The sequence below is a fragment of the Pelophylax lessonae genome (assembly GCF_965119305.1).
Source record: "Pelophylax lessonae genome assembly, chromosome: 1".
In the NCBI taxonomy this organism is placed as follows: Eukaryota; Metazoa; Chordata; class Amphibia; order Anura; family Ranidae; genus Pelophylax; species Pelophylax lessonae.
In genome coordinates, this window is record NC_138768.1 from 675,855,928 (window position 1) to 675,881,433 (window position 25,506).

The 25,506-nt window shown below is 46.0% G+C and overlaps 1 protein-coding gene across 1 annotated transcript in view; it reads left to right on the top strand.

Annotated features, from left to right (window-relative positions):
- Positions 1–8,717, top strand: part of RBM46 (RNA binding motif protein 46) — a gene marked incomplete at its 3' end in the record, with an annotated part of 114,657 nt that extends 105,940 nt beyond the window's left edge. Inside the window, exon 4 of the mRNA XM_082243933.1 lies at positions 8,518–8,717. Coding sequence (XP_082100059.1) covers positions 8,518–8,717 — 200 coding nt within the window. The remainder of the gene's footprint in view (positions 1–8,517) is intronic.
- Between the last annotated feature and the right edge of the window lie 16,789 nt (positions 8,718–25,506).

The following is a 25,506-nucleotide window of genomic DNA, read 5'->3' on the forward strand; positions in this document are numbered from 1 at the left end:
CTACTGACGCTTTAGTGGCTCCTTGGAGTCAGTATCGTCTGATTTACGTCTTTCCTCCTCTCCAGCTTCTGCCAAAACTACTACGCAGGATCGAGGCAAAAGGGATTCCGGTCATTCTTGTGGCTCCGGACTGACCTTGCCGTGCTTGGTACGCCGACCTGGTCAGGCTTGTCGCCGATGCTTCCTGGAGACTCCCTCTCAGGGAAGATCTGCTGTCCCAAGGGCCAATCTTCCATCCTGCTTTACAATCACTGGCTTTGACGACTTGGCTGTTGAAAGCCAGGTGCTGTAGGACAGGGGATTGTCTGCTTCAGTGATTCCCACTCTGCTAAAAGCGAGAAAGGCGACTTCTAGGAAGATTTATTATCATACGTGGAAGTCGTACATTGCGTGGTGTGAGTCCCTTGAGACCCACCCTCGTTCCTATTCGGTGGCTTGGATCTTAGCTTTCCTTCAGCGGCGAGTTGATCAAAAGTTGGCCTTGGTGTCGGTGTTAGGTGTCAGCCTTGGCTATTTTCTTCCAGAGGCCATTGGCCACCCATTCCCTGGTGCGTAGCTTCGTCCACGGGGTGCGACACTTGGTACCTCCGGTGCGACCTCCGCTACCACCTTGGGACCTTAATTTGGTGCTGTCAGTTCTCCAGAGGCCTCCCTTTGAGAGTATTCGGGAGGTCCCCCTTCTTACCCTGTCTCAGAAGGTAGCCTTCTTGGTTGCTATCACTTCTGTGCGCAAGGTGTCGGAACTGGCGGTGCTGTCCTGTCGTTCTCCCTACCTGGTAGTTCACAGGGGTAAGGTGGTACTTCGGCCGGATCCGTTATTCCTGCCGAAGGTGGTTTCCAGTTTTCACTTAAATGAGGACATCGTGTTACCCTCTTTGTGTCCTAAGCCTACACATCCTAAGGAATTTGCTCTGCATACCCTGGATGTTGTTCGGGCGATCAAGGTTTGGCATCTGAGTCTTTTCGCAAGTCTTGCTAGCTCTTTGTGCTCACGGATGGCCCAAAGAAAGGGCTGCCTGCGTCTGCTGCAACTTTTTTCAGATGGATCAGACAGACAGTGGTGCAGGCTTATTCTATTAAGGGTCAGGTTCCTCCTTTTCCTGTCAAGGCGCATTCTACTCGGGCGCTTAGTGCTTCCTGGGCTTTTCGCCATCAGGCATCTGTGCTTTAGGTTTGCAAGGCAGCAATCTGGTCGTCTGTTCACCTTTACCAAATTTTATAAGGTGGATGTTCTGGCATCTGCGGATGCTTCCTTTTTGCAGGCTGCTGTTTAGAGGGCCCCTTGGCCTTCCTTGAGGGTGTTCCTGTTTGGTTTTTCAGTTGGACTTCATCTTGTTGTTCTGAGGAGTCCTGTGTTGCCTGCTTGGCCATTGTGGCCTTGGGGACTGTTTTTTTGTTCTGCTGTTCCCACCTCTCATTTGGGTACTGCTTTGGAATGTCCCTACTGATATGCATCATATCCTTCAATGAACGATAGAGAAAACTGGATTTTTGACTTACTGTAAAATCCTTTTCTCTTAGGTTCGTTGACGGAGGCAGTACCCACCCCTCTATTTCATTTTTTTGAGTGGGTTGGTGTGTTTTCTCTGACACTGCTTTGATAAAAAACTGACATCCTATGCAGGAAGAGAGATGGTATACCCCCAGGGACTTCCAATAGGCCTAGCCAGAAATTCTATCTGCCTAGTGTCCTACTCCTGTAGGGGTCGGTATAACCCTACTGATATGCATCAGAGGACTGTGTCCGTCAATGAACCTAAGAGAAAGGGATTTTACTGTAAGTCAAAAATGCAATTTCTCTTACGTCCTCTGACAGTCGCCGCCTGTTCATTTAGCCTTCACGAGTGGGTAATGCGCCTCTGCAGGAGTAGGCTAGGCAATGAAAAGGTTAACAAACAAAAGCTTTTACACATAACACACCTCTAGGGGGCTGTTCCTCAGCTATTTCCCATTAGCCACTAGGAGCTGCTCTTCAGTTTTCTGCTGCCTAGCATAGGAGTAGGACATAGGCTTACCTGCTGGGACCTATGTCTCAGTTTTTTTCTCTTTTTCTTTGCAAAAAGTTTTTTCTTTTTATTTCTTTTCTCACTTACTATCGCTAGTTAGTCAGAAGGATCTCTGGAGGACTACAAGCGACAGCAGAGCTGGGCCTTACACTGGATAATATAGATCCTTATGGAGTTCCAGCCTGCCAACGAGCGTCGCAGGTCATTGGTGCACCCAGGCCTTGCAACGACAGTGCCCCTGAGAACGGGGGCGAGCCTGCGGAGAATCCATCTTCGCCGGAATGTCTCAACTCCGGAACACCCTGTGTTGTTACCATCCCTTCCTGGCTGCCGTCACCCCTACTCAGGGTGAGAGGTGTTCCATGTCAAAGCGGAGCCCACAATCCGTGGAATGGTGAGTGTTACTACCCCCGTGTCCCTGGGATAGTTATATGGGGGTCGTGGGCCCAATCCTAGGGGAAGGCAGAAAAAATGTGCTCTCTGTAGTATCCCCCTCCCTGGCCGTTTTGGGCGGCCCCTACCTCCCTGCGCCCGCTGGGGGCGCTGTGCGGTGCACACTGCCTGGATGGGGGGGTGTGGGGAATTGTTGTATGTCTGGGGGTTGCCTCTGAGGTGTCCACGCGGTGGCCAGGTCCCTGGGTTTGTGCTAATTTGGTGCCGTTTGTTCCGGTGCCATTTTGGGTGAGGGCAGGCTATCTGGCCTCATTGTATGGGCAGCAGCCATTTTTCTCACTGTGGGCGCCGGTTCAGGCGCCATCTTTGTTGTGGGCGGCAGCCTAGTAAGGGCGGCGGCCATTTTGTCAGTGCTTCCTCCCATTTACTTTCAATTGGCACTCATTGTATTGTGGCTCAGGGCATGACTTGGCCTCTAGTGTGTCGCTTCTCCTTTCACTGCAGCAGCGTGTGAGGTGATGGTGTATACCGTGTCACCGTAAGGCTGATTTTTGGCGGTTTTTCAGTTTTTTTTCCCCTGCAAAATTGTTTTTTTCTCTGTTGCTTTAGCAGTTTTAAAGGGGTCTGCACCGGTAGTGTAGATTTGCGGTGTGCACCGCGGGAACCGCCAATTTAAATGGCCGGTGTCCTAAATAATTTTTTTAATGCAATATAGAGTCCCAGGATAGCAAACTCCCCACAGACCTGGTTGGTGCTTCAAGAACCCCTGAATCCTCTTCCATGGCCCCCTCATCTGCGGCACTGGCAACTTTGGCATCCAGGATGGTCTGCTGCTGTCTGAACGTACTACTCCACAAACGGCCGATGCCCTCTCAGTTTTTTCTGACTCAGAGCCTGCCTTGGTTGCCACGGACAATGTCCCCCTTAAGGGGTCCCAGTCCACACATTCAGATGGGATGGAGAAGGGGTCCTCCTCCACTGCGGCGCGGGAACGCGATATAGTGGTTGCACTTCTTAGCTCCGTCAGGGAGACTTGAAATATTGCTGCTGAGCCCACCCAGTCAGGTTGGTGGGTTTACTTCGGGTTCCGCGAAACGCCCAGGAGTCAGGTCAGGTTTTTTCCCTGTCCCGAGCAGTTTTCCAGTAACCGTGAATGACCTATGGCTTCGCATCACGCTTATGCTTGCGGTGCCTATGCGGTTCAAATTTCAATCTGTTTACCGTTATCCCTTTGCGGATGCTGTGGGTAATTGTTGGACGGTGTCACCGAAGGTGGACTGGACTGTTTCTGGGTTAAATGCATCCACGTGGGTGCCTTTGGAGGACTCCCCAGTGTTCGTGGATCGACGCGTGGAGCCACTTTCCCGCCACATGTGTTTGGTGGCAGGCTCCCTGCTCGAACCTAGGTTCGCTTCGGTGATGGTTTTCTCAAGCTGTCACGTAATGGTCCAGGGTGCTTAGGGGTGCCTTGGTGGCTCAGACGGTCTCTCTGACTGCCCTTGACCTGGTGATTTACATGGCCCAGGCTGTGATGTACCTTTGTGCTGTGGGCTTGGAGCGAAACTCCTCTGATCGCAATCCGACACTTTTTTGTGGCTGAGCGTTGGTCGGCTGACCGCGCTTCCTAAAAATCTGTGTCTGATGTCCCTTTTATGGGTATTCAGCTTCTTGGGAATGCCTTAGATGCGTTGCTCACAGGTCTTAAGGGTAGTCTAGATGTGAAATCTCCCCGCGCCAGGCGGGGTCCTTCCTTCAGTTTGGGGGTCCCTTCGTGCCTTAGGGGCATGGGAAAGAGGTAACTCCTTCAAGGCCTCAGGCGGTCGTAGGAAGCCATGGTCCGGGAAGCCCATGACCGGTCAAGCCAGTTCGGCTGCCCTGTCCTCCTCTGCCTGAGGGACTCCCTTACCCTTTTCGGGGGTGGGGGGCTGTCTGCGTTACTTTTCGGGAACCCTGGTTGTCCCTAATTCAGGACGGGTGGGTTCACAAACTGCTTCATTCAGGGTGCGAGCTCGAGTTTCGTTCTCGCCCCGCAAACAGGTTTCCTTGCTTCAAATTTCAATCTGTTTCTCGATCGATTACATGATCTCGTGGGAGGCGGTGCAAGAGCTTCTCGCCCTTGGAGTCATTGTGCCAGTCCCTCAGGGGAACAGGTTTCACGGGTTATGTTCCAAGCTGTTCACGGTTCCCAGGTAAGAGGGAAAAGTGCGTCCGTTTCTGGACTTCAAGTCTCTGTACCGCTTTGTGCAGAGGTTCCGGATGGCATCCATTCGGTCGGTGGGGGCATCATTGAGTCCAGGGGGCTTCTGATCTCCATCGACTAAAAGGGTGCGTGTCTGCACATCCCTATCTCCTGAGATCATCAGCGGTATCTCCTCTTCGCAATGGCAGAGGAGCATTTTCTATTGTGGCATTACCCTTTGGTCTCGCTTTAGCTCCCAGGGTAGTCACCAAGGTTTTGGCTCCGGTGCTGGCTTTGCTGCGCATGAAGGGGATTACGGTCCTCAGTTTTCTGGACAACCTCCTGTTGTGGGCTGGCTCGTGTGCCGCTCTGTCAAGCGTTCTACAGGTTGCGTTTCAGGCGCTCCAGGATTTCGGGTGGACCATCAACTTTCAGGTGTCGGCACTGACCCCGTCAGGTTGTCTCGGTTGACTGGGGTTGGTCCTGGACTCTGCTTACGCAAGGTTTTTCCTCCCAAGGTAGGAAACTTTCCGAACCCTGCGGGGCGGGATTGGGTCCTTCAGGGACAACTATCTCTCCTCTCTATGGGCCTGCGGGCGGTCCCTGGATCTGCTGGTTTCGGCCTTCGAAGCCATTCTGTTTGCTCAGTTCCCAACGGGATCTCTGTCAGCAGAGGTTCTTACCTGGGGGGACAAAATCCTCAGTCGTTGGACAAGAGGATATATTTGAGCCCCCCTCACGAGGGTGGACTTTTCAGGGTGGCTCATGTCACCCGCTCTGGCGCAAGGCAAATCTTTTCTGCCTATGCTGGTTACAGTGTTTACCACGGATGCCAGCCTGTCGGGCTGGGGTGGAGTTCTGGGCACGCTTTGTGCCCAAGGCACATGGTCGGCGGAGCGATCCTCCTTGCCGATATAGTCTTGAAGCTCCGAGAAATCAAGTTCTTCTAGTTTCCCTTGGACGACTCAGATTCAGAGTAGCCCAGTTCATGTTTCACTCGGACAACGCAACGGCAGGGGCTTACGTCATTCGCCAAAGGGGGCACAGAGGGTGCCCAGGCGGTGGCCGAGGTCCTGTCTTGGGCTGATTAGCGCTTTCCAGCGTTTCGGCTGTTCACGTTCCGGGAGTGGTGCACTGGCAGGCGGACTATCTTCGTCGCCAGTCCGTGTACCAGGGGGAATGGTCCCTGCATCCGGGGTGTTTTGCCTCCTGTGTGCCCTGTGGGAGTCTCCGGATGGGGTTTTGTTCGCATCCTGTCTCAACATGGAGGTGGGAAGGTTCGTGGCCAGAACCCGCGGTCCTCTGGCAGTCGCCACGGACGCGTTGGTGGTGCCCTGGCACCAGTATCGGCCTTCCCTCTGATTGGACTGCTGTCCAGGTTCCTCCACCGGTGGTGTCGGAAAGGGTTCCAGTATCTCTGGTGGCCCCAAGACTTATCGGTCTTGGTACGCAGACCTTGGGCGGATGGTTGTTGAACCGCCCTGGCGGCTTCCGCTGTGAGACGTCCTACTGTCTCTGGGGCCGATATTCCTTCCTGTTGTACAGTCTCCAGCTTTTGCCAAGGTAGGGTCTCTCGGATGCTGTTGTTCCGGCCTTACTGAAGGCTCGGACAGCTAACTCCAGGAAGATTTTTTTTTTTTTTAACAGAAAAGTTTTTATTTATGCGAAAAACATAGGACATACAGAAACAAGGTACATCCAATCAAAAACAAAACACAAACTTCGGGGTTACAAAATCAAAAGGTGCTGGAACAAAGGTAATAAACAATAATTCACTGAAGCGTAACAAGGTTCAAATACATCAGTAGTGCAACCATTGCATGTCACAGTGCTGAGAAGGGGGGGAGGGGAAAGGAGAGCGGGAGGGGGAGGGAGGGGGGGGGATGGTTGAGGCAGTGAAGAGGTGGCACACACAAGGCAACGAGTAGGTAGAGCGAGGGCATCGGGGAAGAGCAGAAAAGAAAGGGGGGGGAGGGGGGAGGGGAGGAAGATTTACCATCGTACTTGGAGGGCGTATATTGCCTGGTGTGAGTCACAAGGGGTTTCATCCACGCTCCTTTTCGGTAGCGAGTGTTTTGGCCTTCCTGCAGGAAGGTGTGGATCAGCGCTTGGCACTGGGCACGGTCGTGGATCAGTTGTCTGCCTTTACCAGTTTTCTTCCAGCTTCCCTTGGCGACTAATTCCTTGATTCGCACCTTTACTTAAGGTGTGCGTCGTCTGGTTCCCCCACGGAAGGCTCCCTTGCTTCCCTTGGGGACTGACATTGATTTTTTGTTCATTTTTTCCTACAGCGGCCACCCTTTGAGGACCAGCTCTGCCTGTGTTGTTCCAGAAAGTTGCCTTTCTGGTGGCTGTCACCTCTGTTTTGTTGAGTGTCGGTATTGGCGGCTCGATCTTGCCGGTCGCCTTCTTTGGTCGTTTATAGGGATAACGTGGTCTGGCGACCCACTCAGTCTTTTCTTCCTGCGGTGGTGTCTGCTTTCCACCTCATTGTTGTTTCTTCCGTTGCTTCTGCTTTGGGCGTAGCCCAAGCATCCCAAGGACTTTGTCCTGTGTTCCTTGCATGTGGCCTGGTCAGGTTTTTGCCTGTCTGCCACAGAGTCTTTTGGGAAGTCTGATTCCCTGTTTGTCCTTCCAAGGGCCCTCGGAAGCGTTTGGCTGCGTCCGCTGCAGTTTTCTTCTGGTTTGGATCGGATGGACTTTGGTTTTGAGCCTTTTCACTTGAGGCTCTGGTGCCCCCCTTTTTCCTGTGAGAGCACGTTCTACTAGAGCTATCATTGCCTCTTGGTCTTTCTGCCATCAGGCTTCCTGTGGCTGAGGTGTGCATAGCGGCGACATGGTCGTCTGTGCGCACTTTCACAAAATTCTACTGATTTGATGTACTGGCATCCTAGGATGCTTCCTTTGGCCGCTGAGATTTGTGTGTGGCGGTTATTTTGCAGAAAGGTGTGTTTTTGTCTCTTCTTGGGGTGTATTTGCCCAGGGTTGGCTCCTGTTGAGCTTTTGTTGCCCTGTTGGCTCAGTTTTTCGACTCTGGCCTGGTTGCCTTTTCTTGGTTGGGTCTTCCCACCACTCACACCTGCAGTGCTTTGGGACATCCCACTCGTGAAGGCTAAATGAACAGGCGGCGACTGTCGGACGACGTAAGGCAAAATAGAATTTTTGTAAGAACTTGCTGTAAAATTATTTTCTCTGAGTCCTCTGACAATCGCAGCCCCCGCCCTTCTTCTTTTTTGGGTTGATAGTCTTCATGTATTGTTTGCTACAAAACTGAAGAGCAGCTCCTAGTGGCTGATGGGTAATATCTGAGGAACAGCCCCCTAGAGGTGTGTTATGTGTAAAAGCTTTTGTTTGTTAACCCTTTCACTGCCTAGCCTACTCCTGCAGAGAGGCGCATTACCCACTCGTGAAGGCTAAATGAACAGGCGGCGACTGTCAGAGGACTCAGAGAAAATAATTTTACGGTAAGTTCTTACAAAAATTCTATTTTTTTGTTTGTACATGATTGGATGATATGAACCATTACAGCTTCCCCTCATTTCACAGCTTCCCTTCGGATCTAGAGCAAATGCACTAAAAGTGCACTTGCAATGCACACTATATTTGCCTTAAGTAAATCAACCCCAGTGTATTGCAGTTCACAGAAGTTAACTTGGAAAGCTGATAACATTGTTTCAGATATTGGTTCAGTGTACAGGAATTTGCAAGGATGCTGGGATTCTGAGGAGATCAATGCCTTTTCTGTACTTGCAGTAAATGTACTTAGCTCGGAAAAATGAATGCAGTCACCACATCTACAGTAAAACGCAATACATTACATTTTTATTCTTAAGTTTAGATATCCTTTTATTGTAGAGATAGCCAGCAAATATAATACTGTTGTGTAAATATTTGAATGCTTCTATATAAACAAAGAAACTTTAATTGTGTTCTTTACAGGCTACAGTATCTGCCGTGGTTCAGCAAATAACCTGTCACCAGTGAATTCTGCTATGTCAAGTGGGACAGCAAATGTAATTCCGTATACATCTAAAACTCACTCCTGCCCCAACTACTCAGGTTCACCTCCCTTGTCTTTGGCTAATGGAAACCATATGGAGCAAAGGCTATTTATTTCTAATCAGGCTTCTTATTTCTGAAAATGTATGCAGTACTTTAAAAAAATTTATTTGTTTACAGTTTTTATTAATCGTGTGTGTGTGTGTGTGTACAAACAAGCTTCTCAGAAGAGCCCTTTGTGTTTCCATTAGTTTAATTGTAAGTAGGTTGGCTCTTTCATTATGTTTTCTCTTAATAAGAACATATATTGAAGAAGAATGGAGAATACCATTAAGGACATCTCCTGAATAAAAACCTGCTGTCATCCTTGTTCATGTTGGGATTTAGTACTTGGATTTGCTGACCTGGAAAATGTAGGAGTTCTGATTTTCCATCCCATACTAGAACCATCCCATACTAGTTCCATGTCAGCATCTCAAAGTATTGTAGCCAGAGATAGCTAAGAAACTATACTTTTTAGAAGTGTTACAGCAAAGGCAGGATTTCTTTAATATGTTGTGCATTATCTACAAACAAGCTGGTGGGCTGATTATTAACTTATGTCTCGTACACATGATCAGATAATCGGATGACTTATTGTTCGCATTTTGTTGCATGATACTAGTATCCAATTCAACAATGCGCACTAAACATATGATTTTTTTCGTAAGATTCTGGAAAAGCTTCCTGGTTGCGTAGCTATGTAAAGGATAGTGCAAAGCAAAAACCATTTATAGGACATGTTGAGTTGAGAAAACTGCTTAATTGCAGTCGACTAAGCTATAACCTATGCTTTCAAATGTAAATCATTGGCACTTGGCCACTAGAAGGAGCTAAGTATCATAGAAATTTCTGGTAATACTTGGTTCTATCTGGTCACATTGTTTAGTTTATTTACATGCATTTTTTGCCCCATTCACGCATAAAAAAAGTACATGCACTTTCACTAGCCAAATGGCTGTTTGAATTCTTTATAAACCAAGCCCCCCCAGTGTATGGAACTGTCTGTGTGACCCAACAGCAGATGCAGACTTTTATAATCTCTCACTTGATTCGGATTACAGACACCAAAAAATTAAGCTGAGCGTGTCCCTTCTATCATATTACAGACATTCACGAAGTCAAAGTGGTATTAGTTTTCAGCTGATGTTATTAATGTTTGTCATATTAAAGGCAAAGTATCACTAATTTATTCTGTGGGTTACCTACCCTAGTGGACATTGTCATCAGTTATCATTAGTTAAATGTTGGGTATGAAGTTAGTTGTTCATTTATTATTGGGTTTAGAAGTTTCGTACATTTCAGGCATTTAAAGTTAATATGATGAGCTTTAGGATGTCAATATTTAAAATAGTGGTAATAATGCTAGATCAATTCACTTTCATGTTAGAAAAGTCCAAGGTCATTGTGAAAGTTAATCCCTTCTTAAGGCCCCTTTCACACAGGGCAGGCTCTGATCAGATCAGCAGGGGATCTGTTCGCTGCATGGTTCCTGCAGGCTGACAACCACCTATAGACATATGATGACAGTCTTAAGGCCCGTACACACGATAAGAAAATCTGAAGGGAAGTTTCGTCCGACGACCGATCTGACGATTTTCGGATTGTTAGTATGGTGCTTTAGACAGCCGACTCAGACTTTTCGGCCGAAAAAATCCTGATGTGCAGGCTATAACATTTTTATCGTCCGTCAAAACAACATCCGATTTTCGTCTCATTAGTACAGTTTTCGACGGAAAAAAATCTTAAGAGCAAGACTAGGCATGCTCAGAGATGAAAGAACACATACAAAACAATCCAACACATGACATCACTTCTGAAGTCGAATTCTGTCATACGGGATAATTCGTATGAAAATAACCTCTTCACTTTCCACATCAGACTAGCATGCCACAAAAAACGGACGACAGATCGTTCGATAATCTGATCGTGTGTATGGGCCTTTAGGAAACATGAATTTTGAGTCAGGAAAAATAGTGTGCAGTTTAACAAAGCAGTCTTGATAAGAGCACTAGTCTGTGGAATTGGTTGGTTTCTGTTGCATGAAGAATATTTTCACAGGTTTTTTTTTTTCATTTTAGGTTTATTGAATGATCATGCACCATAACAAGGTTGTGGATCAGCATTTCTCCCCCTGGAAATATTGTTTGTGTATTATGGGAGACAGGGAAGTTATTTCTAATCTGTTGTTGTATTGTTTCTTTCATTAGGAATATTTAGGGCTCTTTCACACGGCCGCTCCGATTTCTTCTCCCGCTGCGGCACTTTTTTTTTTTTTTTTCACGGACACGGATGACACTTGTGTCATCCGCTCCATATGTCCGCATATCATCCCATCCGTTTTGCGGATGATATACGGACATAATGTATGTCTATGGGGATTGCGGATGTCAGCGGATGACACCGCTGATATCCGATTTTGCATCCGTTCTGTTTTTTTTTAACGGAAGAAAGGTAGGGTTCTGTTCCGTTTCAAAAAACGGAACAGAACTGAAAGGACACAAATCGGATGTCAGCAGATGGTCATCCGCTGACATCCGCAATCCCATTGACATGCATTATGTCCGTATATATCACCCGCAAATGGATGGGGTGATATACGGACATACGGAACGCCCGTGTGAAAGAGCCCTTAGAGTGTTTTGAATGATACCTTGTGTAAAATTGTACAGGCATGCTCTGTTTTATGACTATGGCAAACCTAAGTCAATTTATTCAGATACAATGTATCGCTGTTGAATTTGAATAGATGAAATGTATGAACTTTACCATTTAGGTAAAAAATTGCCATAAACAAAAAATGTCACTATAACTCCCTTCATGTTCCTAAGTGTATTCTTAGCTATTTACATATATACATCAGAGAGTTATTTTGAATTATTTTATTATCAAAATTAGAGCATGTGTGACATAATACACAGCAACTAACCATATTTAAATTTGCATTGGAACATCAAGGTATAAGGCCCCTTTCACACAGTCCGGTCCGTCGGCGGACTCCGTTTATCTTAGCGGGGGATCGATCCGCCGATCCCCTGCTGAGCAGGCCGATGGCAGCTGTGTCTCCGCACTGTGTGCAGAGACACAGCTGTCAGGTCCTGCTGTTCTCTATGGGGGATGGGAACAGACCGTCTGTCCGTTCTCATCCGATCCGATCTACGAGACGGATGAAAAATAGGGTTTCCATCCAAGTTGGCGTATCGGATGCCATGGAGATGCATGGGGCAACCTTTCAGATCTGCCTGAAAAACAGACAGGCAGATCTGAACGGTCCGCCTGTGTGAAAGCTGCCTAAAACCACCTAAAACTGAAATTTCGTTTTTTGGTAGAGGCTAGGGAGTTAAAAACTTCTTGTATTGCCTGAGGACCCTGTTTGTGAGATCCTTTTGTTTATGGAACTGTGCACCTGCTGATTGAATTGTGAGGGCGTTCCCCTCTCTACTCAAAACTCCCTAGTGGACAGGAGCAAGTCAGTCACAATTGATGGCTTAAAGGCCTCCCTGTTGGTGTATTCAGTGACTGACTTAGCTCACCAGGCCCCACCTATCATATCCTTTTTGGGTAGACTGACCTGTTAATGTTTAAATCTAGTTAGTTGTTTAGACAGCTCTTCAGCTCCTCAGACAGTTTGATGAACCAGGTTTCAAATGATTTATGATTTAATTTCACTTTCACAATATACACTGAAAATCTCCAGTCAAACCGAGCTGAGAAAAAAACCTGAAACTGTGTTTACAGTGTTATTCAGCAATTATTACTTAAAGTGGTATTAAACCCAAAACTAAAAATGTAATATATTGCACCTTACCAATCATTAGATTTGGTGGCTGTATTCGTTTTTGCGCATTTCAGATGGCACGTAAAAACGTGGTGCAGTTGGGCCGCGATTATCATGCGTTAAATTGCGGCAAACAGCATCGTGTGAAGCTTGTTGCCCAAAAGTAGCTCCTGCACTTTTTTTGGGCGGTAAGCTTCATGCGATTCATCGCGTGTCATTCGTGGCCCAACTGCACTGTTTTTTATGTGCCATTAAAATGAATGGTATCTGAAATGCGCATTGTGCGATTTTTCATTTCACTAGAGTAATTTGAAATCGCGGGCAGAATCAAGATTCTGCCCTCGAATCAAAACACCCAGGTGTGACTTTCCCTTAGAGTGCCCCCCACTCTGCATGAAGGAGCAGCAGCATTGTCAGTCTAGGGTAGGGGAGTGTTAGATAAACTAACAGATTTAGATACACTAAAAAATGTAAGCCATATTCCAGCTGATGGTTTATAAGCAGTTACAGCAAGCAGTTTTTTTTTTTTTTTTTTCGTTTATTGACGGACATAGCTCCTGATCTTCTTAACAATTGGGTTATACTGCCCCCTACACGAGTAGGACACTAGGCAGAAAAAAAGTCTGGCTATGCCTATGGGCAGTCCCAGGGGGTATACTCCCCTCTCTCTTCTATAGGTCCTGCCAATTCTTTTTTTTTTTTATATATATTTTTTCTCCTGTTTTTTTTTTTCCCTGTGAGATCTACAATCAACTGCGAGACTGGGCGACAGGCTGGATAGCCTAGATCCCAGTGGTCACCCCCTAGTCTGGCCAGTGAGCGCGCGCAGAACTCAGCTCCGCGCTAGGTCGGGCGCAACACACCTCCACCGGACGGGCGCTGGCCTGCGAGTTAAACGCCTCGCGAGGTCGCATATGACCAGGTCTCTGCCCGAGTCGCAGCATTCCCCCTGGTCGACAGCCCCCTATTTCGATGGAGAGGTTACGTCTGAAGCGGTGCCTGCATGGTTCCTGGTATGCTAAGTAAAAAAAGGTTTTTGGGGGTGGATGTGGGCCCCTCCCAGGGATGGTCGGACCCCGGGTTTCCCCCTCCTTACCGTTAGGCACCCCCCCTCATGGTGGCCCCTATGGGCCAACCCCCCTTCACTTGCGCTAGGGCTGTGGGGTGGCCTGGTCCACCTCCCGGTGTGGGGGCAAAGTGCTGTGCTGGGGAAGGGGGTGAGGGGGTGCGCTGCCAGCAGCCGGGCAATCGGCTGTGGGGGGGGGGGGCTGTGTGGTGAGTCTGGTGGGGTCCTTTCCCTCTCTGCTGAGGATCAATTTGGAGCCCTGTTACTGGCGACCGGGTGGTGCTCCCTGAGCGGTGGGGGTGTCCCTTAGCAGTGTTTTTACACCTTTTTTTGTGGGGTCCCCTATTGACTCATGGAGTCTTTGGAGCACATTTCCCCACCTTATCACCTCTCAGAGGCTGCAAGGCCCTCTGGGTCCCAGCCATCCATTGGTGCACTGACGGTGGTCCTGAAGTTCTTTTGTCCTGCGTGGAGGTGGTTTTTGGGCGAGGGGCTAGTAAAAAGTGCCCCTCTCCTTCACCTGTCTCATCTGTCTCCTCAGATCCTGAATCTGATTCGTCCGCCACGGAAGTGGGTCACTCTGCTGGGTCTGCGACCACGCGTCCTGAGCTCTCAGGTAGTGAGGAGGATTCTTCCACTCCTGTAGCCAGGCACAAAAAGGCGCTGGTGAATGCACTGATTGTATCTGTGTGTGAGACCTTATAAATGGAGGACGCAGCTGAAAAAGTGGACTTTTTCACTGGTGGTGGAGCCTCTGGTCTCCAGATTGAACAAGGCAACCATGATTCCGGTTGAAGATTCCCCATCTTTTAAGAACCCGGCTGACAGATAGACCGAGGCTGTGGCCCCAATATTTACACTGTGGCTGGTTTGGCACTGAGGCCGGTATTTACCATTGCACCGGTTATGCAAATGCTGACGGAGTTGGCTAAGCTTTTATGCCGTGACCTGGAGCGGGAGCAGCTCCCCCCTGCCTTTGCTGAGCTGGCAGACCAATTGGTCCGGGGGCTGCAGTTTATCTGTGATGCCTCTTTTGACGCGGCTCCCCTAGTCGTTAGGCTCTCGGTTTCTGAATTGGTCCTTTGGGGTATTTTTTGGCTCAAATGTTGGTCTGCGGACCAGACTTCTAAAAAGGCCTCCACTGATCTTCCTTTTCAAGGAGATTGGCTGTTTGGAGCTACCCTGGATGACATCATTAAGGGTCTCACAGGAGGGAAGATTACCTTTCATCCGCAGGCTAGTAAGGGCATGGACCCTCATCGTAGACGTGGGCAATCCTGGGCTCATAAGAAGTTTGTTCATCCCTCAGGGGTGACTCACAAGGCATCAAAGCCTTTTCAGTGCCTCCTCTGGTGGATCCAAGCGAACTTGGTTTTGCAAGTCGAGAGCGGGCTTCTCCAGACCCGCGGACAAGGCTCCTTCGGCATGAAGGTGCACCCTCACCCGTGTCAGGGGTGGGGTGGCATCTTCGCTGGTTTCCAGACCCGTGGACTTCCCTGGTACAAGACAAGTGGGTCCACAAAGTCATACGGTCTGTCTACCAGATTGAATTTCATTCTTACCCTCCAGAAACGTTCTTTCCTTCCAAATTGCGCCTGTCCCCAGACTGCTCATAGGGTCTTTTTGGGGCGGTTCAAGACCTGTTACTTCAAGAGGTGATTATCTTGGTTCCGACTTTAGAACATTTTCAAGGTTTTTACTCAAACCTGTTTACAGTTCCCAGGAAGGAAGGCAAGGTGGGTCCAATCCTTGACCTCAAGGCACTGAACTGCTTTGTGTGGGTGCAGAGGTTCAAAATGGAGTCCATTCGCACGGTGGTTGTATCCCTGCATCGGGGAATTTCTTGCCTCTATCGACATCAAGAACGCTTACCTTCACATTCCTATATGTGCCAGTCACCAGCGCTTCCTCCTGTTTGCGAGATGAGCATTATCAGTTTGTGGCGTTACCCTTTGGTCGCTCCACGGGTCTTCACAAAGGTGTTAGCCCCGGTGCTAGCATTGTTACGCCAACGGGGATCGCGGTACTGGACGACCTCCTTCTGTGAGCGGAAACTCCTACTGCTCTGGTGAAAAACCTGGAGATCACCATGCGAACTCTGAGGGAGTTTGGCATGATTCTGAATTTTCAGAAGTCTGCTCTGGTTCCGTCCACAAAGCTTCACTATCTGGGTCTAACTCTGGACTCGGCCTCAGCCAGAGTTTTTTTTCCCCAGGAAAAACTCTAGAAATTTCAGGCTGCAATTCATCTCCTGCTCTCCAACAGATGGTCATTCCTCCGGACTTGCATGCGGGTGCGGTGCTGGGCCTGATGGTGTCTACAGAATCCACAGTCTCTGGACAATAAGATCCGGCTGAGCCAGGGAACGAAAAAATCCCTGATATAGTGGCTTCGTTCTCCGGTGCTTCGGCTGGGAAAATCCTTTCTCCCATTGTATTGGACAGTGGTCACCATGGATGCCAGCCTGTCTAGCTGGGAAAGTGTCCTCTGCAAAACTTCTGCTAGGGGTCTGGACACTGGAAGTATCCAGACTGCCGATCAATGTCTTGTAACTCCCAGCGATCAGACTGTGCCTGGAACATTGGACAGATTGTTTTCAGGGATGTCCATTGCACATTCAATCGGACAATGCCACGACCGTGGCTTATGTCAATCACCAGGGGGGCACAAGAAGTGTCCTGGCAGCTCTGGAGGTAGCTGGCATTCTAAGGTGGGCAGAATGTTTCATTCCAGTCCTCTCCTCTGTACACTTTCCCAGGGTGGAAAACAGGCAGACGGACTACCTCAGCTGGCAGGTGTTGGACCAAGGAGAGTGGTCCCTTCATCCGGAGGTGTTTCATCAGTTGTGTCTCCGGTGGGGCATCCCTTAGATGGATCTGTTGGCGTCTCGGCTAACAGAAAGGTGCAAAGGTTGTGGCTCGGTCACGGGATCCTCTGGCGGACGCCAGAGACTCGCTGGTGGCCCCATGGGGTCAGTATCATCTGATTTACGCCTTCCCTGCGCTTAAGCTTCTGCCAAGACTTCTAAACAGAATGGAGGCAGAAGGGATTCTGGTCATCTTAGTGGCCCCGGACTGGCCTCGCCAGGCTTGGTACGCCGATCCGATGCCACTGGTCGCTGACGTTCCTTGCTAGCTTCCTCTCAGGGAGGATCTGCTGTCCCATGGACCAATCTTCCATCCTTCTTTACAGTCACTGGCTTTGCCGGCTTAGCTGTCGCATGCCAGGTGCTGATGGATAGAGGTTTGTCTGAGTCGGTGATCCCAACGCTGTTAAAAGCTAGGAAATCTACTTCTAGGAAGATCTACCATCGTACCTGAAAGATGTACATTGCGTAGTGTGAGTCTCTAGGGGTTTATCCTCGCTTTTTTACGGTGGCTTGGTGCGTACTTTTCTTCAGAGACTTCGGCACTTGGCTCCTCCAGTGCAGTCTCTGTTGCTGCCTTGGGACCTCAATTTGGTGTTCAGTCCTCCAGAAGTCTGCTTTTGAGAAACTTCAGGAGATTCCCCTGCTTACACTGTCCCAGAAGGTGGCTTTTTTGGTGGCTATCACCTCTGCGCGCAGGGTGTCGGAATTGGCGGCGTTATCCTGTCGTTCACCTTGGTGGTTCTTACCCCGTCTGTCGTTCCTTCCAAAGGTTGTTTCTGATTTTATTTTGAATGAAGACATTGTGTTGCCTTCCCTGTGTCCCAGGCCAAAACATCCAAAGGAAATTGCTTTGCATGCCTTGGATGTGGTCCAGGCGATTAAGCTGTGAATGGATCAGACTGATTCAGGCCTATTCCATCAAGAGTCAGGTTCCTCCTTTCCCTGTCAAGGCGCACTCTACTCGGGCACTCAGTACCTCCTGGGCCTTTCGTCATCAGGCGTCAGTGACGCAGGTTTGCAAGCTGGCCACCTGGTCGCCGGTGCACACTTTCACAAAGTTCTATAAAGTTGATGTGTTGGCATCTGCATTTACTTCTTTTGGCAGCAAGGTTTTGCAGGCTGCTGTTTAGAGGACCTAGTCCTCTTTGAGGGTGTATTTTTTTTTTTCAGGTGGGCTCCAGTTCTCTTGGTTGAGCTCTTGTTTACCTGGTTGGTTATAGTTTAGCCTTGGGAATTTATTTTTCGCTGTTCCCACCCCCTCATGTTTAACACAGCTTTGGGGCGTCCCAATAGTTAAGAAGATCAGGAGCTGTGTCCGCCAATGAACGAAAGAGAAAATGGGATTTTTGACTTACCGTAAAATCCATTTCTCGGAAGTTCATTGACGGACACAGCACCCACCCCTCTGTGGAGTTGTAGTTCTGACACTGCTTGTAACAAAGCTGAGTACCTATAGCAAAGAGAGGGAGTATATCCCCTGGGACTGCCCATAGGTGTAGCCAGACTTTTTTTCTACCTAGTGTCCTACTCCTGTAAGAGGTGCAGTATAACCTAATGGTTAAGAAGATCAGGAGCTGTGTCAGTCAGTGAACATCAGAGAAATGGATTTTAGGGTAAGTCAAAAATCCATTTTTTTTTCCTTTTGGGTAAAGGTTTTACTTACATTGATCAGCTTTTATTTATTTATCATATAGTTTGTCTCAACACTCTAACTGCTACATCTGCAAGAGAGCTTGTTCTTATGAAAAAGAACAGACTTACTGGCCAGAACACCAGGTGAAAGAAAGCCTAAAAAAAAGAAAACAAATGCTGCCATAGCATCTAATGATTGGTAAGCTGCAATATAATAAATATTTTCTTTTGGGTTTAATACCACTTTATTAAGTTCTTTATACAGCTTGGTAATTTTTTCTATTTTCTGATAGAGAAACAAAGATGTTCTTCAGTTGAATTGGGGACATATGGGAACAGCAGTCAGGTTTATAGTGGTTAATGTTTCTTTTGGGGATACTTCCCTTAAATGCTAACTTAACTAACTAATACCAACTTAAAAACTAAAGAAAATAGTTTCAGCTGGAATTTGAGTACACGTTGCCTCTTTGCCTTGGATCATACACTTCCCATGTTTGACATCAATGCATTTACTCATTGCACTGGCTGAAGAAGAGAAAAATGTCATTTAAAAGGGCCATTTTAAATTACGAATCAGGCTAGCTGTTTCTATGAAATGAAGTAGCACTGAAAACAGCCACATGTGACAAAAACTAAAAAAGAATGTGCTGTGATTTTCAGACAACAAGTGAATGTGTATTTGTTTTACAAAAGGAAAAGTTGTCTTTAATTCTAAGATTGCTGCAATGATTTGCAATAATGAATAGAACATGATGTCAATTCAGTAGTGCTTATCGAAGGGAGGTCTAAATGTGTCAGCATTGTTTTTTTATGTTTGAAGTGTCAGGAAATTTTACTTCATTATCACTGCTATGTTTGAATAGCATTGTAGAATGCAGTGCCATATTCATCCCTTACATATTCAGATATCAACTTAGGAATCCAAATGATCTATAGCAGTTGGTCATATATCAATGCGTAAAAACAAATATATACCTTAATAGATAAAACAGTCCTGCATTAAATAATCTAAGGTCTTGCAAGGTTTGAAATGGGATTGATTTACATAATGGAATAGATGCTGTTCTTTTTGCAAAGTGAATGCTAACTTAGCTTACATTTCACTTCAAATACCAATCCAATGTGCAAGGCAAATTGTTTAATTTTCATATATCAGTCAAATTAGCTTTGACAAATCAAATAATTAGTCTACATCCAGAAGATGTTTTTAAAAAGCCAAGATAAACTAATACATTTTTATTGCAGTTTTGAGAAAAAATATTGACAAATTATACTAAAAAGGGAAAAAGGTGCTATTTTATTCAGAACCAAAATTCAGTACTAAATATAAGGCGTGATGATGAACCTCACCACTAGATTTGCACTGGTAAATATTCCTTTCTTAAAATTGAAAATATAAGAAAATACTGATGTACTTTTGTTAAGATATTTGTTACAGGGTACTTCATTTTAATAGAAACTGGACCTTTGCGCTAGCCCTGTTCTTGCAGTAACCTGCTCCATCTGCTGGCCACTTTTTGCCAGGCCCACATAATTAGAATTTACACACATTTCTTATTTGCTCTATTTGTGGTTGTTCTCTGTCTGAATAGATGATGTTAATTAGTGGATACAGAGTACAACAGTAACAGTGGGATGGATGTCTTGTTATAAATGATTAATGGCAATGCAGGGGGTGTCCTTTTTAATGTAGAAAATCTCCTTTATTATTCTTTGTGCCAGTGTTTATTGTAATGTTTCTGTTGATAATTATTTTGCTGTTTTTGTTATTTTGAGCATATTTAGCAATGTTTTAAACACGGTCACCAAAAGTGGCAAAGTCTTGTTTATGAACATCTAAGAACTAGAGAAATGACATAGGCATGCAATCACATGGTCCTAAGACCGAATCATGATACTGCCTAGTTATAGGACTTTCCAGGGTATGGGGCGGTCAACAGAAAAAGGTGAGCATGTATATAAAAGAATACATTTTATTGAGGTACAAATTGCTAAAAACAATATGCATCAATGACATCGGAATTTACATCATAATTACAAACAAGTATGAACTGTAACTGGTGACGTAAAAAGCTGGTTCAACGCGTTTTGCAAATTGGTATAATTCGTATAACCAATAGCTGCTTCATCAGGAACACAAAGAAAGACGGCTATATCATCTTTACAGACTTAGAGAGAACAAAGAAGAAAATCAAATAAATATATATATATACATAATGTAGAAAACATATGTTGTACATAACTATACATACAAAGATACATGTATGCTCACCATATTTAAGACTTAAAAACACATATGAAGTAGTGATTCAATCAGGTGTGCTCCAAACGCCCATATGGAAGTCATAGTCCCCGCATTGTCCTCACAGGAGGCGTATAAATACACCCACCATAAGGACACACGTAGTTAGTGTGGACTGGACCGTGCCTCAACAGAGCAATAGAAACAAGAAGGCAGCAGACATTGTGGGTCCTATAGATGGTGAACTCCAGGAAATATACACAGCGTCTGGGTAAATGAACAATACTGAATGTTATTTTAAATTTGGCCAGAAAAATAAGATATGTATATATAAACATATAAGCATCAAAGTAACCCCCACATATTAAATAGAACTATATTTATAAATATCAAAGGGGGCTGAGGAAAAAGTATCTCAAACGGTTAACTATGGGGGACAGAGTGATAACAATATGCATAACTTAGATTACCATCCACTCACTATTGCCACCATTGTGAGTAGGGATGAGAGATAATAATGGCCAAAGATTAGAATGCCGGCAGTCGGCTCCTCTTTGCGCGCCACTGGAATAGAGCGATTTACAAGCGGCAGGTAAGGTCCCTTGCCAGGATTGATAGATTACTCACATCTCCTCTACAGAGCATACTCCTATCTGTTCAGTGGACTTTTGCTTCTGATTTGAGAGCATTCTAATCTTTGGCCATTATTATCTCATCCCTAATCACAATGGTGGCAATAGTGAGTGGATGGTAATCTAACTTATGCATATGCATTTGGAGCACACCTGATTGAATCACTACTTCATATGTGTTTTTAAGTCTTACATATGGTGAGCATACATGTATCTTTGTATGTATAGTTATATACAACATATGTTTTCTACATTATGTATATATATGTATATATATATATATATATATATTTACTGTGATTTTCTTCTTTGTTCTCTCTAAGTCAGTAAAGATGATATAGCCGTCTTTCTTTGTGTTCCTGATGAAGCAGCTATTAGTTATACGAATTATACCAATTTGCGAAACGCTTTGAACCGGCTTTTTACGTCACCATTTACAGTTCATACTAGTTTGTAATTATGATGTAATTTCCGATGTCATTGATGCATATTGTTTTTAGCAATTTGTACCTCAATAAAATGTATTCTTTTATATACATGCTCACCTTTTTGTGTTGACAGCCCCATACCCTGGAAAGTCCTATAACTAGGCAGTATCATGATTGGGTCTTAGGATCATGTGATTGCATGCCTATGTCATTTCTCTAGTTCTTATTTATATTTGGATGTGGGTATGGGAACTGTCCCCAGAGTTGATACCCACAAGCTCTTTATGAACATCTAAGAAACTTGAAAATAACCTCTTATGTATGTAGCAAATTCTGTAGCCTTAGTTTGTGTATGTGACTTTATTTGCCAAATGCCTTTGTATTTAGAAGAATATATATATATATATATATATATATATATATATACTCAAAAAATCTGCTACTAAATATTCTTTAGGAGAACTATTATTGTTAAAAAAAGAACAGTTGCCATTGATGTTTAAATCATGTGTTATATGCTCTTCCTTAGTTTTTGACAATAAAATTGATGGACAGATTATGTTTATTTTTTTTTGTGTAAATTTCTTCTGTGGATAAATTACTACAGTGCCTAATTTCTTTTCATGTAGTGTCTGTGGAAATATATTGCATCCATTCTTTTGCAAACATTATATAGGGGTTTCTTAGAGGTTACCTTACATTTGTCCACCGTGCAGTGTAGTAACATAAACCACTTAAGGACCGGGCCTATTTCTGACACTTGTTGTTTACAAGTTAAAATCATTTTTTTTTTTGCTAGAAAATTACTTAGAACCCCCAAACATATATTTTTTTAGCAGAGACCCTAAAGAATAAAATGGAGATCGCTGCAATATTTTTTATCACACTGTATTTGTGCAGCGGTCTTTCAAACGCAATTATTTTGGAAAAAAATCACTTTTTTCAATTAAAAAATAAGAAAACAGTAAACTTAGCCCAATGTTTTTCTATATTGTGAAAGATAATGTTACGCCGAGTAAATAGATACCCAACATGTCATGCTTCAAAATTGTGCATGCTTGTGGAATGGCGACAAACATTGGTAATTAAAAATCCCCATAGGCAACATTTGAAAAATTTCTACTGGTTACCAGCTTAGAGTTACAGAGGAGGTCTAGGGATCAAATTATTGCTGTTGCTCTAACGATCGTGGCAATATCTCACATGTGTGGTTTGAATGTTTACATATGTGGGCGGGACTTGCGTATGCGTCCGCTTCTGCGCGTGAGCTAACGGGGACAGGGCACTTACATTTTTTTTTTCCTATTTATCTAATATTTTTTTATTTTTACAGTTTTTTTTTAACAAAAAAAATGTTTGATCATTTTTATTCCTATTACAAGGAATGTAAACATCCCTTGTAATAGAAATAAGCATGACAGGACCTCTTTATTGTGAGATCTGGGGTCAAAAAGACCTCAGATCCCACATCTGCACAAAAAAAAGTCATTATTTTTCACGATGGAAAAAAAATTGGCTCTTTAAATGCATTGCTAGGAGACAATGTTTGACGTCGCTCCAGTCCTCCAAGAGCATAGAGTCAAGTGGGGGCCATCTTGCCCTCACTCGACTTCCTGGCTGTGAGGAGCGCGGACTGGATCGTTTTCCCCGCTGCCGGAGGGTCCGGGAAGCGGCGAGAGGGGGGGCACCTCTCCCACTGCACTGTGAGGGTGATCCCACCGCTAGGACCACCCTTTTGTGAAAGAGGACCACCTGCAGATTAAAAAAATACTGGGGTTATGGCAGCTATCTGGTATGTGGTTTCAATTTAAATCATACATTTTACAACTGCACAAAGTTAGATAGGAAGTATTATTTTGCAGAGAAAAGTGGTGGCAGTGATATCAGAAAATAAATCTATGACCTCCTTAACCACTTCAGCTCCAGAAGGTTTTACCCCTTCCAGAACAGGCCCATTTTTGCGATACGGCACTGCGTTGCTTCAACTAACAATAACGCGGCCGTGGGACACTGTACCTAAACACAATTGATGTCCTTTTTACCTACAAATAGAGCTTTCTTTTGGTGGTATTTGATCACCTCCATGGTTTTTATTTTTTGCGCTATTAAAAAAAGACCGATAATTTTGAAAAAAAGAAAAGCAATATTTCTCTATCATCCATTGACAGACGCAGCCTCATCTCCATGAGCTGAGTGGGTTATGCTCCTCCCATCAGGAGTAGTCTAGGCAAGAACATTTTTATTTCTTTTAAGAATATTTTACTTTTATTTCTCTTTACTCGCTTGCTAGCTAGTGTTCAGGGAAGAATTTTCCTGGTGATCTGCAAGCAACGATGCCAGCTGGGGCTTCACACTGGATAATCTAGATCCTTATGGTCCCCCCAGTCTGGCCTACGAGCATGAGCAGGTTATAGTTTCTAGCCACGACGGTCCCCCTATTTCGGAGGGGGATGAGCCTGCGGATGTGATGACCTGGAGCACCCTGAGTCGCAGCGTACTCCTCAGCTGGCAGCACCCCCACTTCGGGTGGGAGGCAGTCTGCCTGGAGCGGAGCTCACCCGGTCCATGGTATGGTGAGTAAATGTACCCCCTTTGCCCCTGCTGGCCTTGGGGGGATGTGGGCCCTCTCCTGGGGATAATGGGATTTGTGCCTCCCAAAAGATCCCCCTGGCCTGCCCGATGCCCGGTCTGTGTGTCCTTCCCTCCCCCTTCCCTGTCCCTGTGATGGCTGTGTGTCTGGAGTGCCCTGGCACTCTGGGGGGGAGGGGATGTGACATGTTACCTTGGGATTGCTGGTACCTGTTGTGGTTCCTGAGGCCTTCATGTGTCTGTCCCTAGCCGCATGGTTCGTTTTGGGGCGCCGACATCTTAAGTGTGGGCAATGTTATTTTTTTCCCCATAGACTTGTATGGGGCAGCCATTTTCCCTGTAGCTTCCTATTGTTTTGTATGGGCATCCTTCTTTGTGTAGCCCTGGTGCTATACTCAGCAGTATAACCTTATTCAGGCGACATCACTTCCTGTGTAGTCATTTCCTGCTGCTAAACCGAGGTCACTTCCTGCCTTTATCTCCATGCTGCTGAAGGATTCAGGAGGACGGTTTGTCTGAGGTGGTACAGTACTTGGGGTCCCTGCGGGCAAATCCTTGCCCTTCTACTGTCAGTTTGGTTTAAAGGGGTTCCCTGCAGACCGTGGCGATTGGTACCGCGATCGGCGCTCTTAAAGCGACAGTACATAGTTTTTTGAAAATTGCAATATGGAGTCCCAAACTGTGCAATCACCCTCAGACCCACTCTGTGCGACTCCCGGACAGTCTTGGTCGCAGTTGCTTGCCGCAATTTCAGCAGCCCTGGAAAGCCTGGCGACTAAAGTTGATTTAGTCATAAAAAAGGTTGATATCCAAAAACGGCCACTGCCTTCTCCTTCTTTGGAGGTGTCCTCTGATTCAGAGGCTGATGGGGTCACCCCAGACGCCCCCCTACCTGAGGGATCGCTGTCTTCACAGTCAGATGGTGAAGAGGACCTGTCTTCTTCAGCTGGAGCGCGGGAAAGCGCCTTAGTGGAAGCCCTGATTATTTCAGTGTGGGATACTTTAAAATTGGCTGATGAGCCCATGCCGGCTGGGACGCGGATGGCTTTTGGCTCTCAGAAGTCTCCAAAAGCTTGTCCCGACATCTTTTACGATATTGTGAAGGACCAATGGCGGCACGTTAAGCACGTGTCAGTGGTGCCTAAACACAGGTACCCTTTTGCTGAAAAGGTCTTCAACTGTTGGACGGTGCCATCTAAAGTGGACCATCCTGTTTCCAGATTTAACAAATCTACCCTTTTGCCTGTGGAGGTTTCCCCAGTTTTTATGGATCCAGTGGACAGGAGGATGGAATCCCTTTCCCGCCATCTTCATGTGCTGGCGGGTTCCATTTTGAAAGCACTTTTTGTGTTAGTGTCACAGACGGTGACGGAATGGATTAGGGGTTTGCGGGAGTCCTTGGACTCCGAGAATGTTCCTGTGGAACAGCTGGAACTGTTGAACCAGGTGATCTAGGCTCTGGTGTTCCTGTGTGAGGCGTATATAGATGCAACTCCCCTGGTGGCCAGAGTCTTGGCCGTGGGCATTGTTTTAAGGCGCATGGTTTGGTTGAAGAGCTGGTCGGCTGACCAAGCTTCTAAAATAGCCTTAGCTGATCTCCCTTTTCTGGAAGACCGGTTGTTTGGCGACTCATTGGATGAGTTAATCAAGGGCC